The sequence below is a fragment of the Silurus aristotelis genome (genome assembly GCF_946808225.1).
Source record: "Silurus aristotelis genome assembly, chromosome: 22".
NCBI lineage: Eukaryota > Metazoa > Chordata > Actinopteri > Siluriformes > Siluridae > Silurus > Silurus aristotelis.
The window spans coordinates 16,272,254-16,291,712 of NC_139595.1; the positions used below are offsets into that span (position 1 = coordinate 16,272,254).

Here is a 19,459-nt window from a genome sequence, read left to right on the forward strand (position 1 = left end):
CTCTCTCTCTCTCTCTCTCTCTCATCGTAAGTCTCTTGAGTCAAAAGGCAACTGCAAAATATTTCAATGTTAATATAAATAAATGGAAAATTTTTATTTATTAAAGAGGAAATTGTTCTTGAAAGTTTCCATCAGAGATTTTTCCCTTAAAATGATGTGAATATGATCAGGATCATGTACCTTATTTACATGAGGTTGCATCAGGCTGCCTATATAACCATAACAAACCAAGTTATTAGTATTAGGGTTAGTAAACAAACTGAGACGAAACAGACAGAGCTATCAGACAAAACAACATGAACATTGCGGTTATGACAGCTAGCAGCAATGTAGGGAATTCTATTATATAAAATGCATGATTCATATCAAATGGTTTCAATTAGTTTTTTAATTACACTATTATACACTGTTGTATGCACGATCCGGATCAGTTGATTAATTTTCTATGCCAACAGTTCTGGGTCACATGGTGAAACGTCAGGACTACGTATACACATATACTCTACATATTAACTTTTAATAGTTTTTTTTTAATACATTTTGTATCCTTTTTCTCAGCCAATGTAATGCTTTTGCAGGCTTTGGCTCGACATACTGTATTTGCAAAACGTATCTCAATTAATATGACTTTTTAGACTTTGGAGAACATTTAAAAGTTGTCACATGATAATAATGAATAATGATAATTTATTAAAAAAAATCCAAGGGAAAAAACACAAAAGGACTAAACACATGAACAAGATAAACTTCAACATAATATGCCTGAACGTGAAGAATAACAACCATCAACTAAAACCATGAAAGACAACAAACGTGATACATGAGTGCTGTGACGGGGTATATGTGTGAAGGGGGGGTAGGTCAGTGGTTTAGTCTTTGGGTTTCTGATCGGAAGTCTGGGTTTAAGACCCTGCATCCCCAAGCTGTCATTTTTTGGGCCCTTGAGCAAGGCCCTTACATCTCTGTGCTCCAGGGGCATTGTATCACGTCTGACCCTGCGCTATCACTGGGATATGCCAAGAAGGAATTTCGCTGTGCTGCAAAGTACACGTGATACAATATAAATGCAACTATATACAAGTGCTAATCAGCTGTGTATTGTAATAGGTGCAGAAATCATGTTAAATGGTGCAGTGGTTAATGGGAAACAAACTTCAATGTCTCATATAAATAAAGATAATGAATGCAACACAAAGACTACAAAACATACGCAAGCAACATTGAGGATGAACCAATATAAAGATCTACCAGATATAAGAGGTAAAACTATACTATACAAATGCTAATTACAAGACAATGGTAGGATTCAGGTAGGAGTAAGCAATGTCACGTGACGGTGCAGTGGCTGATGGGAATCATAGTCCAGACAAGATGTTCCATAACAGGTTGGTTTATAGAACAGGGGGGTTGCAGATTTTGGAAAATACTCATTTCGTAGCTGTAACATTTCTTTGTCTTGAGGCATTTTTTAATCCTTACATAAACACTGAAATTAAATTCTCCATATCGATATTTAAGATGGACTGGAAATGAGCACTTTTTTCCACAAGATCCTCGTTTATGTAACTGACCCCAGTCTACACTCTGCAGGATGCTGAAAGCGATACACAATAAAAAGCAATATACGTGGACTATTTTTGTTATCGTGTTGTGTTGGCCATCACAATTAAGTGCATTACATCTCCAATGCACTGGCTGTGACGAGAGCTGCTGTGTCTCAGTGGAAACGAACACGAAATGAGAGGTAATTAGTGACCCATTTACAAGGCGAATAGCACTCAAGTTTATGACTTGTCTGAGCGTAGAGAAAATTCATTTTTTTTAATTTCTTGATTTAAAAATAGCACTTGGAGGCGTCAGGGAGGGAGAGTCAAGGGCAAAAGGCTGCTGTGGTCTGTGTGCTGTCTGCCACCCTGTCCAATCTGCCCTTGAACTGTTAATTACTGACAGGCCCTTGAACGAGTGGGGGGAGTCTAATTGCATGCTTTGACCCTCGTCAATGGCACATCCTTATACACTCACATCCATGCATTATCTCGGTCTCTGGCATAACGCCAGAAGCGGACATGGTGCTCTTTAACAGATAAATGAAAGCTCAATGTGGCAGCCTTAAACTGGCCAAGACGTCTGTGATTGCGTATGCGTCTGTGTTTGTGTGTGTGTGTGTGTGTGTGTGTGTGTGCATGTGTGTGTGTGGCAAGCATAGTACACTCAATGATGACTGATGGACACACAGCCTGGGAAGCAAAAGTGTTTGTGTGTGTGTGTGTGTGTGTGTGTGTGTGTGTGTGTGTGTGTGTGTGTGTGTGTGTGTGTGTGTGTGTGTGTGTGTGTGTGTGTGTGTGTATGTATCCAACACCTCCTTCAGAGGCTCTTTGAGTAAAGATGGTGCAAGGCTCAAGGACAGATAATACAAATGGCACCTCTGTGACAGCCTTATAATGAAAAATCCCAGAGTGAGGACGTGAATAATAGATACTGAGTAAACATAAGCTAAAATTTTGGTTCACGTAAACAGTATTTCCAGAGACCGCATTGACCCGATACACAGAATCAAGTACCGGGCAGGTTTCGGCAAAATAAAATGGTGGGCTAGAAATCTGAGGGAAAAAAAATTCTGAAAAGAATGAACTTAGAAATGTTTAATTTATTTATGTTTTATTAGGTAGTATTGATATTCATTATGTTTATACTTTCTGTGTGATTATATCCATCATATCTAATAGACATAATTATTTTTTGCCGGTTTTGTAAATACTATTCAGATAAGTATTATTTCCTGTATCTTTAAAAAGTTGAATATTGACATGAACCAATAATCAAGAATTTCAGAATCAGTAACAGAACACAAAAACTGGTATTGCGCCACCTCGAAATATTACACATTATTTTTTATCACAGGTTTTTTATCACAACTTTCCTTCCAAAACTGCACATAAAATTGAAATTCTCAAAACCTTAAGAAATCAAATTAATCGGAATAATTTTAAAGCGTCTACCATCCACCATTACAATGTTATTCTGCTACTGTTGCTCTACAACAGAGGTGAAAAATGCCAAGGAAACAATCATAAAGATAACAGTTGGATATTAAGCCACAAAATCTATTAAAGTGTAATTATGTACATTGAGATTACATTTCTTATGACCTGAGATGAATATAAAAACAATTACAAAGTCAAAAAAATGTAAATGATTATTATCTTTGCTTTAATAATGTCCTTATTCAGTGCAGTAACACTAAATCTAAAATTACGTCCTAGTCCTAGTGACTGTAACGTTGGATTCTTGCATCTTAATTGGTCAGAAGATTTTCATTCATTCTGTATTACATCACAGCTTTAACAGTTTATTTGGCCAAAAATGTAAAAAAAATTAATAAATTTGGAGAAATCAAAAAACATGATAATACATAAGAAATGATGGACTACTAAAAGTTTTACACTTTATAGCGCCATTATTGAATATTTTCCTGTAAGAGCATGTCATCCTTTAATCCTTACACTGTTTTTTGGATAATCTGGAGAAAATAAATTGCTCTAAATCGTATGCTATGCAACAATAATATGGAAAGTGCTTGGATAAATGGCATATTCACCAGCATGATTTCCAGCAGTGTGACAGTAACAGCATGTACATCAATGATCAATCTTTTTATCTTTTTTTGATCTATCTTTTTAAATACATTTCAATAAGACTATACTATACTTTAGAAAACATCACATTCAGCCAAGCTAATATAATAATAATATTGAGTGTAATTGAAATATATAAGCTTATCGTTCCGACTTCCCTATCAGACGATCCTTCCCATTAGCTGAGAGCTCTTCCGTTTGGCATCTGACCTACCAGCAATAAATCGTGCATGATAAGGCACTTATTTGTCCCGCCCTCGATTACACCTGCCAGGAAAACGTAATGAGCTGAAGTGGCAGACTCTTCCAATTAAGCAGTCCCATTAAAAACGCATTAAACTGGGAAATCGCTCTGTTCAGTGTGATCCTGGAAAAGCAAAAGCTTTCGGGTCGTGAGATTACACTACAACGAAACGCAACAAAATGCGATTAAAAGGTTTTTTTTCTTTAGAACACAAGATCTACGAATGTGCACTTGTGCCAGAGGGATTGAACATTAGTTTTCAAGAAACGAGTGAAAAAATTCAATAAACAAATTGTTCCAATGTATAAAAATATGCAATATTGAACATGTTATTTAAACCAACAGCATTCTTTGCTGACAGCATTTTTTTCTTTTCATTAATCGTTGTTTTTTAGAAGCATTGCATAACTTATTTGCATAACGTTATTTGTGCAAAAACTTCTCTATACTTCCGGATGAAAGAACTATCAATCTTAAACTTTCTAGCAAATGTAAACCTCCACATTTGTGACAGAATGATAAGTGTGAACTTGAAGAGTGGAAACAAAAACTTCGAAAATTCATACACCATGATTAGTGAAAAGGAAACTATTCGACCATGTTATATTTTTCATTGTCCACTATTTTTTATGTTGCTTCTCTTCTTTCTCTTCATATAATTTCAAAGTTGCGTTTAATACTTTTGGCGCAAATGTAATTCCATAAAGATCTTGGAGAACACAAGATCGCAATTGAGCTGCAGATGATTCACTTTCAAAGCTTACAACACTTGATGAAATCTAGTCAGAAGCTCTCAAGGTTGTGGGTTGCCAAAAAGAAGATTTTACTGCAAAGAATAAAACTGAGTAGGTCTACGTAAGTACTTCAGTACATACAATTCAAACAATCCTTTATACGCTTCTTTAATACATTCTACATTCTTTAGTATGACTTTCCCTTTACCCTCCACTTAGTGAACTTGGGGAAAATCCTCATTACGGTGGCGTAGGGTCATCTATCTGGACCCCTACTATTCAGCATTAATTCACACAGACATGAGGTCAACTTGGCCACTAAGAAGAAACACCATCAGTAACAAGCCTCTGTAGAACGATAGGTTAACGTTGAAACCAAGGTACATTGAAACCTCGATGCTCAAGGCCTTGACACTTGCGACCTCGATAGTTTGCGACCTTTCATTTGGAACTGGACTGAGAGTAACTCGCGAAAAATCGGATAGTTCACGAGAAGCCGCAAGTGGCTCAAAAGTTCGGAGTAACAGATTTTGTACTAATAAATGACATAAAAATGTCTTTTTGCATTATCATTGAAAGAAGTAAATAAAACCTTTATGACAAGTAATTCACAATTGTTGTTGAGTTTACATACAGTACATGTACAATTTCCCTTGAAAAAGGAACCATCAAAACTTCGCGATTTTTTTGTTACTCGCGAGGGCTCATAGAACGTAACCGAGGTCGCACTGTAATATCGACAACATGATTAAATAAAAAGAGCTATTCATCAGCGTTATGCACATGTGTAGAAACAGCTCACCAGAGCAAAATCTTTACACCCACAGTCTATTATAGCACTTTTACATTTTGATTTAAACCTTTCAATGAGCAATCTGGAAAAGACATTGGGAAAGAAAAGTGCCCTGAGATGACACTAGGAACCTGGAAATGAACTTGACATTGAAGAGAAGGTCTTCTGAGTGATAATAAATAGTCAAGAAAAGCAAATAGTCCAGGGTTTGTTAAAATGATTGTGAATCCTGAGTTGCACACAGAAGACTTTATGATTATAGCAGCAGTTTTTAGGTCACTATACAATATATTTATGAGGATTTTACATCATTTCAACACCAGTCATTTAGATCAATGTTCAATGTTGCTGAACAAAATTGTTTTCTGTGGCTATTTTTTCTTTTATTCAACAGGTAGAAATACAGGTGTCAATATGCTGTGCCTTCAGGATTACATGTCACATGACTGCCGTATGTCTAATCACCCTATTCTTTGCCTTATGTCTTGTTAAGCACTGCCTATTTAAGTTTCTTATTTCTGTATATCTTTCTGTCGGTTTTTCTTTTGTTCAAGGGTTAGTTTTAGGGTTAAGTTCATAGTTCTTATTTCTTGGTGTTGGTCTATTTTTGTTATTTGTTACAGTATATTTGGCCCTGCACCTGCAGCCTCTATTTGTTATGTGACAGTAGTGGACATTCATTCATTCATTCATTCATTTTCTCCCGCTTATCCGTAATTCGGGTCGCGGGGGCAGCAGTCTAAGCAGACCCCCGCCTTCGACTGCTGCCCAATCCTAACAGCACCATCCCTTACGGTCCCTCCTGTAGGTGGTGAGCCCACGGGAAGGTGGCCCCACGTCACTCCGACGTCACGGACCATGATTTTTCCCTCGTAAGGGACCCCCGGAGCATAGAGGGTTAAGGGCCTTGCTCAAGGGCCCAAGAGTGGCAGCCTGGCGATACCGGGGCTCGAACCCCAGACCTTCCGATCGGCAACCCAGCGCCTTAACCGCTGGAGCCACCACTCCCCCAGTAGTGGACATATAAAATATAAAAAAAATAAAATAAAATCTTTATATATAGCTGCTATATTTTTTATATTTCTAGTAGTGGACATATAGAAATATAAAAAATATAGCAGGTATATGCTATAAAGATTAATAACTTGAAAAAAAATCTAAACAGTCCCTCGAACATTAGAATTTTTCTTTTCAATAATTGCCACTTCAATTTGAGTTCCAAATACAAATAGACAAAGAGATACAGATAGACCTTTTGAACAATTTCATGGCTTGCGAATGAGCTTATTGTTGTAATTATCTACTAATTAACTAGTAGAGCAGTTAATGATAAACCTTGTAACTTATATCAAATGCTTATATATTAAATTCCTTGAACTATGATGGCATATTCTTGCGCTTGTAATCAGATTTGTCTTAAATAGTTTTGCTGGTTAATGACAACATAAGAGTCAGACGAGTACAGGATTAAAAAATAAATAAATACAGCCAGATGTGTGACCTGATGTTTTTCCAATTGGGCATGACAATCAAGTTGAGTAGGACTGTCTACACTTTGCACTGCGCGGAGTACAGATGTAAGCGTGGGCTTGATGCGTGTAACGGTGTGTTCGCACAACAGCTACATTAACCTCCTGACTCAGGAAGGACACTGAGAGCTGAGTCACCTTCACTGAGAGCTGAGTCAACATCACTGAGAAGAAATCAAATATGATTATCTAACATGTCAGATGCCCTGAAATTTCAATAACAAGAAATAGCACTTACTCATATGCATAAATCGAGTTTGGTTTTTTTTTTATTACATTTTTGACTTTTTACAAGATCACACTTTGTAATATAAAATAAAAAAAACACATCTAAACGCTATCAAACTGATAAACCTTTTAATACCTTTTTTACCAATTTATAATAACATTTAATATTACAAAACACCCAAGAAACAAGCTATTGATCATGTATAAAGAATTATTTCTTACACCATCCTCTTTTATATTTATAATCTTTTAAAGATAACGAGACTTAAATATCAAGTTGTCATGTTTACTTACCAATCACTGACACTGGAGACTCCTTCCATACAAGTTAAATAAACATTTTTATACAGAAATCCCCCCATCATACACATTTACCTTTTAAATAGCATCAATTTTCATATTCGTTTCTCATTAGGCACAGGTTCCTTGTAGCATCCATTGTAGAATTAATCTTTGAAGAAGAGTCTATAGAAATATGATCTGATAATGACCTTCTGACCAATCACAATACAGATTTCAGAAGCACTGTGGAATAAATAACAATATACAGTCCCTAGGTATGAGGTCTGAACAAAGAAAAAACAGAAGAATGTTTTTTTTTCCTTCTTTTTTTTGCAATGCCTGGTGGCAAAAATGTAAACATGCCTCATTATCTTTACACACTGAATAATAATGACAAAAGCCCAGGGTGAGAAATTTACTACCTTCACCTTAGAATAAAATTCCTTAAGAATGTATTGTATGGTTGTAATTCAGTAAATACTCATTTCACATCTGCTAGTTTGCTATTTGAATATTATTTATAGTTTTCTGTGCATTCAAAACACTAATTCTATAATCCATTTTTTTGTTAATTTGCTCAAAAAAAACACACCTACTAATATAAATCAAATTAAATTTCATTTGTCATACATTTTATTTAAACTGATAGTTTAGCTTTAAAATGTCAATGTCACAATTCTATCGTATATGTAGATTACGCTGAACTTTTGTTATATTGCTGTTAATAATATAATCGCTATTATAAATTCATGGTATATCACTAAACATTTTCCCTTTCTTAATGCACAAAATCATTTTTTTTTAATATAAGATCACTGTTTTTGTGTCAAAAAGAAAGTATTAATCTTATGGACTTGCATCATCTTTGTCTTTGAGACAAATGGGAAGATACAGTTGCCTTTTTTGAATTTTGCTTAAAATGCAAATTATCAGGTGCTACATGACCAAATCTACTGTATAGTGTATGAATATTCTGCATTTAAGATACCAGTTCTGATTTGCAATGCTTCTATCACTATTCCGGACTCTTTTAGCTGTACACTGAGCTTTAATTCAGCCCCCATTGTTAGTATCACCCGTAAATTAATAAACGCAACCGTACATGCGACCCAGGGAAGCAAATGAGAATGACAGCATGCCTCAGATGTGATGGTGTTACCCATTCAAACTGTTTAAATAACAAGTTCAGACCGATGTGGAATGTTCAGCCTCAGCATACACTGGGTTCCAAAAGGAACTCGCAGCTTTCTTTAGAAATTCCCCCCAAAAAATGTCTTTAAACCCAGTGTGGGATGAGGATGAATCTTCATCTCATGGAAAATCCCATTGTGGTATTTTAAGCCTCATTTCAGATGAAAGCAGGAAGACCCATCCGATCTTTCTAATGAAACACTGAACGATACAGACTGTGAGTGTGTTTCAGAAGGTTTTCATAAAATCTCATTTTTAAATCTCGAAACCAGATCAATGTGGCGCAAAATAAATAAATAAATAAATAAATAAATAAATAAATAAATAAATAAATACATTCTAAATCATGAAAGAGTACCTGTTCAAAGAACTCATCCATAAAGCCTTTCTCCATGCCCACTGCCACCTCCTCCTCCTCTTCGGTGTCCTTCCCCTGAGAGACAGATAACATCCAATTAACATTAGCACTTAATGTCAATGTAAAAGAGCTTCCTTTTTACACAAGTTATGACATTACATGGGGATGTATTTATCTACCAATTAATTAGTCATGCTATCTATAGCCTGTTTATTTACAGACAAAATCTCCTACACAGGAAATGCATTTCACTTCTTTGGGTTTCAGTCTATTGCAGTGCGCGAATGTCAGCATCCTGCATTAAGCAAATGCAATTATAATTAAAAAACAAAAAGGTTTTGCTACGGATTTCCGATTGGCGATGTTGAATGATTGTAAACTGACTCGTTTAGCTCTATAACATTATTATTATACACACATAATGGTCAAACAAACACTAATAGAGGCCTATTGGGACAGGAAGCATGCTGCCCCATTCTTCAAATGTAAAGTTCCCAAGTTCTTGTTTTTGTCTCCAAGATAATTTGAAAAGGAAAAAAAAAAAAAATTATTAAAAAATAAATAAAAACAGGAATCACCCTGGTTTTTTTCTTGTTTTACTGCAAAAATGTGGATTTAAACCAGAAAGTGCAGATTGTGTATCTATGATGAACAGAACCGTTCTAAAGTAATACATCGCAAAGATTAAGATCGCAAAGATTAGGAGAAGCAAAAGGAAATTTTTTAACACATAATGTCTGTGCATTAGAAATGCGTATGCACCATGGTGACCTTGTTTTCAATGTCTGAACATTTGTCTAGTCTTTTCAAGTGTGTGTGCTTTTTGAGATGTACTTAAGCTCAACATTTTGCTAAACCTTTTTTTTTAACATAGGTGGAAAAGAAATGTAATGTATTGAGGTGTAATCTAAAACAACTCTAAATATATTTAGACAGATTATCAGACTTTACATCATAATGTTTGTGGGGTACCGTTTAGACTTTATCGATTATCTTGAGTGAACAAAACAAAGGGGTTATTGATGACTAGGTCTCACATTCATGTACTACAAATACAGAAATCTTCAGTCAGCCAAAACACTCTGGTTGACTGACTACATTCAAGTTCATTTCCAATCAGTTCCAATGAACTGCTTGAGATTGTGGGAACTACTCAAAGCTTCCCACTCATAAAATGAATTCTGGTGTAATCGCTAATATTATACACCAGTGTTCCTACTATACACCCTTTAAACTATTTAAACTCTCAAAAACCCACTTCATTTGGGTTCAATCTGCTTCATGCGGCAGATGACACAAAATGAGCGACGGTCAGCTCTATTCACCTAGCACTCATGGGAAAGTTGTGGACCGTGAGTCATTACAGCTGTGCTCTGCATTGATTAGCACAGCAGGTCAAGTTATTAGCAGCTAGTTATTGAATCAAGACCCTGTGAGACCCCTTTTTTTTCCTTCTGATAACCCTTGCTTCTTTACAATATCTCTTTTGGATTTTTGGATATTTCATTAGAAATACATTGAAGACATCGATGTCAGACAATGGTTACATGCTAATAAAAGCTTCTGTTCACATGTACAGAAGTTTGGCTTTCATTTTCGTATAGAAGTGAATGTGCAATTTTATTTTATGTGGTCGCACATAAAAATAAATTTTATTTTATTTTATTTTATTTTATGTGGTGCACCACATGCTCACACATGAACAAGATATCAGCAAAAAGCATATGGTTATTATAATACTATCATATACTCAGCATAAAGCAAGTTGCTAAAAGTATGTGGACATCCGATTATTAAAACCACATGTAAAGATCTATGATGTCTTTCGGCTTCTCCCATTAGGGGTCGCCACAGCAGATCAGCCGCATGTTTGATTGGGCACATGTTTTTACGCTGGATGCCCTAACTAACGCAACCCCCCCAATTTATCCGGGCTTGGGACCGGCACTGAGAGTGGCTGCGGACCAGGGATCGAACCCGGGCCGCAACGATGAGAGCGCCGCATCCTAACCACTAGACCACCAGAGGACCTAAAGTTCTATAATGTCTTTATATGCTATTATTTTACCAAAAAAATTTTTTATCCTTTTCAGCATGGTATGTTGTCCACACGTCAGAGATACCATTTGTGCATTGCTTTTGCACAGCATTGTGTTTGTTTACATATACTCATATACTTCATAGTCTTTAATAGTCCTCTTTGCACAGTACTGTATATTCAGAGTGTACAGTAGTTTTACTGGTCGGCGTTGTCTTATGTTTTGTGTATTATCCAACACTCGACGCACTTTATGTAGCTTTATGTTGTGTGTTGTAGCTCCATGTTGTTTAGTGTAGCACCAGGGTTGTGGGGGAACTTTGTCTCATTTTCACTGTGTACTGGGTACCACTGTGTAAGGTAGAAATGACAATAAAAGCCTCTTGACTTGACTTGTAATCAAAAGGGCAGATTGAGCTCCTACTATCATTCAAATTATTAGACATATTATTGATTAATGAATTATTAAAAAGACAAGACAAGATCAACAACATAGAAAACCAAAACCAATTCTGGATCCAATCCCACAGAACCACCATTTGGCACTAATTGTGTAAATTAGTGCTAAAACGAATTTTGCTACGGCCCACACACCACCAAGTTGTACAGTTTTACACTCCACAACAGTCTCACTCCTGACGCAAAGTGCTTTGTGAATTTGAGAATAACGATTAAGACACAAGGGCAGAGTCCCCTAATTGATAATCTTCGTGTTTTTCAGCAGGGGTCTCTCATGGATCTGTTTGCAATTTGCCACCTTGTGCCTTTGCAATGCTGCTATCCTGAGCAATACTGTTAATGCTTTCTAATCATCTTTAATTCCAAAGTCTCTACAGCAAAGATACTACAACGTTTCAATCATGAAATAACTCTGGAGAAAGCACACTTCCTAGGTTAACTTATCCCAAATGGCCTGTTTTACCAACACTAGAGCTATGAGGTATGCCACTTCTGATGAGATGCTTCTTATTAGACTCCTTCTACAGCATCATTTGCTTCGTATCTTTATTTAGCACATGTAGGGTAGCAGTTCTGAGACAGCAAGAAGCCCCAGTGGACACTAACTTCCTTTCTGTGGTGTACAGCCCCCCTGGGGAGGAGCAGTTCTCTGCCCAGAGCTAATCTCTGACATATCAAAACATGACTCACTCGTTAATTAGCCCACTAGAACCTTCTTCCTCACTTGGAGCAAGGTCATACAGGGAAGTTCAACTAAAGGTTCTCGATCCAACTATACAACATCTCTCACAGCAACAGATTAGATAATGGTCAGGTTCTGGCAAAATAAATAAATAAATAAATAAAAAACAACATAAAGACAACCCTTTAGGAATACAAGGCAAACACAAAGTGTAAAGAGTAAAGAATAACCTGCATGAATCAAACATGAAACAGGGTCAAATGTCCAGGTCCAGTTGAAACACATTTCCCTTGTTAAGACCCCCTTCACAGTTCTAAATGGACAATGATCAGGTTTGAGCAAAACATACCACAAAAAAAGAATGGAAGAAAAAGACTGGGGAGTCCTTGAAAATAAGTACCTGGTGTACGATGTAGAATGTGCTCTGTGTCTCAATAGTACTAAGAGAAAGCACAAAAGAATATTCCTCAAACTAACAATAAATACCATTAAAAGAAAACGCAATCTAGGAAAACATTGTTAGCAAATAATTGCAATGACAATAAAGTACTGATTCAGAGATATAGCTGTTGGAGTGTTTTTTTTTTTGACAGCAAGTTTACATTTGGTTCATATTGCAGATTCTCCTCACCCCCCAATTTAATTCAGCTCAATTCAATTCAATTCAAGGATGAGGTGTGAAACAGAATAGGTGCAATTTACCCAAGAACAGAAGATTTTTTTAAAAGGACTTGTGACAAATCATCTACTACTCCTACTAAAAACACTACATATGTTCCAGGATTAATGCATTTCCCTTCTATTCACATTTGAATGACCAGAAAGACTACCTGCTATATATATAGGGTGGGCTTCGCTATTCAAGTGTCACTAAACATGAAGGTAAAATTGTGTGAGGTTCGTAAACAAACAACACTAAAGGTGAACAAATATTACAATCTTACCATGAACTGTCATGCGTCATTAATTATTTATTTTTAATTGATATTTCTTGATTACTGACAAGAGTTTTCAGTTATATTTCGCTTGATTTTACACATAAGCAAGTCAATATTTATGCTGGGAAAGTTCCTCATATTGCACTGTTCTACTGCTGATGGTGCACAGAAGTTGGCAAACATTAATTAAGCAAAAAATATTCAATGCTAACATTAAATATTAAATTTGCCTTAATCATTCATGTTATAAGATTATTCAAGATATTGCTGGGTTTCTGTATGCAGTATTGTGTATAGTGAGTATACTGACTATAGCGTTTATCTGCTGGTGGGCAAATAATTCACATCTCTTCAGCAATAAGTGTTTGTTCCAAATAGTTTAGCATGTAATATACATTTTAAAGTTTAGTTTTAGATGCTGGTGAAATTTTTAATGTCCTATGTTGAAAAATAGATTTGTACAGACAATGTAAAAAAAAGTAAATGTAAAAGTAAAACATGAGGTCCAAATTGAAACTTGAATGGGGTATTTTTCTTTGTAAAATTTTTTTATATAAAATAGGAATGTGCATCTCCATAAACGAGGCTGATGCGATTCGCATTCATTTGCGATTCCCATCGATTCGTGATTTGCCTGCAAAGTTCTAACGCATTTCCCTCTTAAAAAGGGGAAAAAGATTAAATAAAACCAGACATTCTGACATCCAGCTCTACCTCTGCCATGTTAATCTAAAACGATGCATCGAGACAAATGCCAACTTGTATCCGATGCACACTTTTTCAAATCGGATCATTACATCATTAACTTTAATGCACAGATGCGAATCGCTGAATCTCTAATACGGAGTACATGGAAATCCAAAAAATATTCAACCAGTGAAATTTCTCACAGGTTTGAAAAAGCATAAAGACAAAAAAACAAACCCAAATCATTAATATGATAGTCGGTAATGAGTCACATCATATCGTTGACTCATCATGGAAACCACCTACAAGTCCAATCAAGTCCGAAAATTGAGGTTTTCGAAACCAAGTATGTCTTGGTAATGCACATTTAATGTCATATAATGTCACTGTGACCTGAGCACCTTGCTGATGTTAAAGCCATGAAGTGATCTCTCCCATGTTGACTGGAGTGTCCTGTGGACTAATGATGAAATACAGCAGAAAAATCATCAGTGAGAGCAAGGCAGATAGAAAGAGAGATAGAGGCATTACAAGTGCTGAGTGCATCTCCAGTCCTCTCCTCCCCATCTGCTATCTTCCATCCACCTACTCTCTTCTCCTGTCCTTTGTCAGCTCTTTCCGCCCTTCTCTTCATGCTTTTCGGTTTGGCTTTCTTTCTTTCTGCCTAGCTTTCTCTCAATCTCTTTCTCTTTCTCTCTCGAGCCAGCAGACAATAGGCAGGAGGCTTGAGCTCAACACGAGTCTCATTACAGCAGACGGCCCACACAACATGGACCGAGTTACCTGCGACTGCCTCCCGCTCGCTGCTACACTTGTTATTTTTTCCTCGATCCACAGCCTACGTTATTTTCATTCTTTTCATAGACGTTGCCAGTTTTGTCGCTTTTGTGTTTATAGTGTTACAGCACTTCAGCAACTGAAAACAAATGGCCAGTTACACAAAATGTTAATGTTTTGATGCAGTCCTAATCAAAACATTATAAGTATCATAAATAATGATAGAGAAATTAAACACTTCAGGACATTCATTAGCTTGAGAATAATTAGCAATGAGATAATAAGAGTAATTCGTGTCAGACAACAAATATTATTTAGAACCGTAATTAAACGTCAGACACCCTTCTCCATAATGACTTACAATTATCTGAGCGGATGTGGGTTATGGGCCTTGCTGAAGAACCCAGGAGTGGCAGCTTGGTGGTGCTAGGATTTGAACCTACAGCCTTTTGATGAGAAGTCTAACATGTTCAAGGGCCCCACAGTCGCAGGTTGATGGTCCTGAAATTTGATCTCTTAACCTTCTGATTCAAAATCCAACCACTCATAACCAATGGCAATTATCAGGAGATAAAGATGATCCAACTACTGCGATGATTTGTACACAAAATATTGTGACGTTACATAAAATATCCGCACTGTCCATATGGTCCGACAGGAAAAAGTACCAATTGGCTCCAGTTCCAGAAAATGTTACTTTTAAGGAATATTTGGGTACACGACAGACTTGGCTACGTTTCCGAAATTCAATTCCGCACATCCTGCTCGGTTGAAGTAATCCAATCATTCTGTTTATCAGACAAGAATTCAGTAAAAGTCGGGGAAATCTTTGTTGGCGGCGGTGACAAGGACGGTGCTGAAAATTCCATTCGATTCTAAGTAAGAAGAAAATCTAATATTCGCACCGATCCAGGTGAAAGCATTACGCTTATGCGTGCCCCTTCCACACTCAGCTGGCTCACTTTGTTCATGTAATCTAGTTGCCCAGGGAAACAGGGAATTATTTTCCCCGCAGGAGCAACTCTGCCTCTGTCTGAGAGGAAAATGTCATTAAGCCTGCAGTGGCCTCTAATGACAGATAGCAGGCAGGGAAAGAGGGATGTGCCGTCACCTCTCATTCCTCTCTCGCCCTCTGGGGTTTTAAGACACCGTGTTTTCGCAGTCCGGCCTTCCGTAAGTGTGTGGCGACACAAATCCAATTACACCACGCTGACGTTTGCGGCGTCTTGCGCAGAAAGGAAAAGGAAAAGACCACCGACTGTGGCATTTGCATCTTCATCAATCAACACTCCAGCGTGTAGTCTCTTGCTCAGGCGCTAGAGATACCAACACCCTCTGTATCACACCATCATGTCTAGCTTCATGTTCAGAGAGTGAGGAGGAAGCACTGATTCTGACTATCCCAAATATGGCACAGGGTTATTTTAGGATCTATGAAATAAAACAGCATGTGTACTGAAAAAATTTCAGGGTACATTACGGTTAGTCTTAAAGCTTTCACATATGTAGGGTTCAGTCAATGTGAATTCATCACTTGCTACAGTTGCATATACACCTACAATATTTGGCAGATGCAGATCCAGTGTGACTGACAATTATTTCAGTTATACAACTGAGTGCAAAAGCCTTGCTCAAGCCCCCATCAGTGGCAGCACTGGGATTTAAACTGAAGACCTTCTGACTAAAACAGTTTAACCACTGAGCTACTTCCACTTCTTTGCCTAGATGTGATACACAAATTGATTACTAGGTTTTCCATGTATATGATTAGAGGTTGTCCAATAGTGGATTTCACCAATGCTGAACCGATTAATCAACCGAAAAAAAATATTTTAAATTATACTGGATTAAAAAAAAAAAACAACAAGAACCAAATCAACTGAACACGCCATTAAAAATAGTACTGAACTTTATTACAAAATTAAAAAAAAAACAGTACTGATTCATAAAAATGTGCAAATTAAATAAATATATTAATTATATTAATATATATTAAGTATGATATTGTGATTTGTGGTGAGAGTAGTGAGCAGGTTGAGAAGAGCCTGGAGAGGTAGAGGTACATGCTGGAGAGAAGAGGAATGAAAGTCAGTAGGAGTAAGACAGAGTACATGTGTGTGAATGAGAGGGAGGGCAGTGGAGGGGTGCGGTTGCAGGGAGAAGAGGTGGAGGAGTTCAGGTATCTGGATTCAACAGTGCAAAGTAATGGAGAGTGTGTTAGAAAAGTGAAGAAAAGTGTGCAGGCAGGGTGAAGTGGGTGGAGAAGAGTGATAGCAGGAGTGATTTGTGATAGAAGAGTATCTGTGAGAGTGAAAGGGAAAGTTTATAGGACTGTGGTGAGACCTGAGATGTTGTATGGTTTAGAGACAGTGGCATTGAGTAAAAGACAGGAGGTGGAGCTGGAGGTCGAATTTGGTCCTACCTGTTTAACTTTTAAATAACTAATCCCTATAAGCTTATCCAAGCCAGAGGGATGATGAGAGAAAGAAAAACTCGCTCCAATGATTTGAGGAAGAAAACTTGAAAGGAATCTATCTTTTGGGACACACCAGACATTGTAGATTGTTAAGATTTTTGTCTGTTTACTGATGAAAACTGATGCACCCAAAGACATTCTATACAATTGTGTGCCTACAACTTTGAGGTAACAGTTTGGGGAGGAACCACATATGGATAGAAAGGTCAGGTGTCCCAATTCTTTTGTACATTAAGTGTAGTTTTTTTTAATTAATGATAAAAGATAAGACCACAGTGACATTTTATTTTACCCATCATTTTGCTTGATTTATTGCATTACTGATATGCACAACACTGTTTACCTTTATATGCACAGTGTCCATGGCTATAAACATACAGTTTCATTGAAATTATTGCTTATTTGCAGGTTGAATGTTAACTGCATTTCATTGTCTTTGTACTTGTACTCTTATAATAACAATAAAATTTTACCTAACCAAATCTAAATTCAATACAAACATAAAAATCCACTCAAATCTTTGAAGACTTCATACTTCAGAAAATACCACAGCTCAATTCTAAAGCACACCAAACAGTGAATCCTAGCTAAGGGAGTGGTTTTAAACCAACCCCCATCTGGTTCATACCTTTTTACAGCACTAATAAGACTCTCTCCTGCCATGTTCTATTTGGCATAAACAAAAAGAACTCTTTCTGAAGCGCAGGCTGCAGCATCTTGAGAATAATCACCAATCTGGCTATCAGAGACAGGACAGACTGGCAGTCTAGTTTGTGAGTCAAAGATTTACCCTTGGGTTAATAAGCAACAAATGGTCAATAAAACCCTGGCTTTTCCATATGGGTTTGAACAATGTTCTGGGTCTACACATGCACGATTTAGCCAAGCAAAATAGTTTCAATGATGACTAAACTGGGGCAATTACTACAGCGTCTTGAATAAGTATTTACCCAATAGAACCACAGTAAACACACACAAAAAATCTATTTCCCCCAATACCCAATCATTATATTAATCCCAGGGACCAATCGCTGATCAGCATTGTTTTCCAAAAAACAGTGAGTGATCAGCAATATTCCCTAACACTTATAAATATATATATATATTACTTATATCCCTTATTACTTATACTTTTACTTGATCCCAATACCTAATTACTGATCACAATTGTTCAATATTACCCAATCACTTATTTTAATCCCAATGACCACTCACGGATCACCACTGTTTCCCGGCACCCAACTACTTATTAACGTTCATCCCAACACCCAATCACTGATCACTATTGTTTCCAAACACCCAAACACTTATAAACATTGATCTCAACACTCAATTACTGATCACCAATTTTTCCATAATCCCAATCACTTATATTAATTTTAATGACCAATCACAGATTACTATCGTTTCCCAACATCCAATCAGCGATTACTACTGTTTCCCAACATCCAACCACTTATAAACATTGATATATTTATATATATACTTTAGACATGAAAAAAATCCAGTAAAACTTTCTTTCGGCTTCTCCCATTAGGGGTCGCCACAGCGGACCATCCGCATGTTTGATTTGCCACGTTTTTACGCTGGATGCCCTTCCTAACGCAACCCTCCCCATTTATCCGGGTTTGGGATTATGGCTTGGGACTATGGCTTGTGCAACCTTAATGGCTGGGGTTGGTTCCCTGACCGGGGATCGAACCTCTAGACCACCAGGGAAAAGACAGTAAGGGTCCCGATATTATGAAATCCCTCAGGTAAAGACTCAACATGTACAGAGTTTTCTCCAAATATAAGATTATGATGCATGAAGTTACATCATGCAAGCATTCAAAAGTAAAGTGCTACGAACAATACCGCCAGGTTTAGTAAGACATGAGTCACCTAATTGCACGCATTAGTGTAAAAGTGCCTCGTCACTTGCTGTGAGAGAACTGCTCTAGCCCAGAGAAACCATACAGCATCAGGTGGCTGCAAATAAAGGGCAATGACTAAAATATCAAACACAGGTGAGCATATCTCTGCAGAAAAAAGAAAGGCGAATGCTTAAGCTTATTGCAAAGAGGTGTGTAAGAGTGCTATAATGCTAATCACGACCACTAATTCAAACTTGATACTATGGGTTTAATCATGAATGCTGTTTATGATTCACCTTCAGAGGAATCATTCATGTAGAAACCACATCAGTATGCATATTAATTACATATGGCTGTGCAGAAGGTCTAATTTCAGTCTACTTTTATTTTCAACTACTCAACAACCAATCACAATAACCCAGCACTGAACACTATTATTCCCAATAATCCATTATTGACCACCATTGCTCTCACTAACCTATCATTTTTCACCATTGTTCCCAATAACCGATCATTTATCTAAATTTTTCCCAATAACCATCCACATCCAAC

The 19,459-nt window shown here is 36.9% G+C and overlaps 1 protein-coding gene and 1 long non-coding RNA gene across 6 annotated transcripts in view; one reads left to right on the forward strand and one right to left on the reverse strand.

The window, feature by feature from the left end:
* Positions 1-19,459, forward strand: part of LOC310717771 — a 339,024-nt gene that overhangs the window by 74,968 nt on the left and 244,597 nt on the right. The window lies entirely within an intron of this gene.
* LOC310717671 (syntaxin-1A) overlaps positions 1-19,459 on the reverse strand; it is a 94,597-nt gene that overhangs the window by 70,300 nt on the left and 4,838 nt on the right. For all 5 annotated transcript variants that reach the window (XM_083526061.1, XM_083526062.1, XM_083526064.1 and 2 more), the window contains exon 2: positions 8,995-9,069. In XM_083526061.1, coding sequence (XP_083382187.1) covers positions 8,995-9,069 — 75 coding nt within the window. The remainder of the gene's footprint in view (positions 1-8,994; positions 9,070-19,459) is intronic.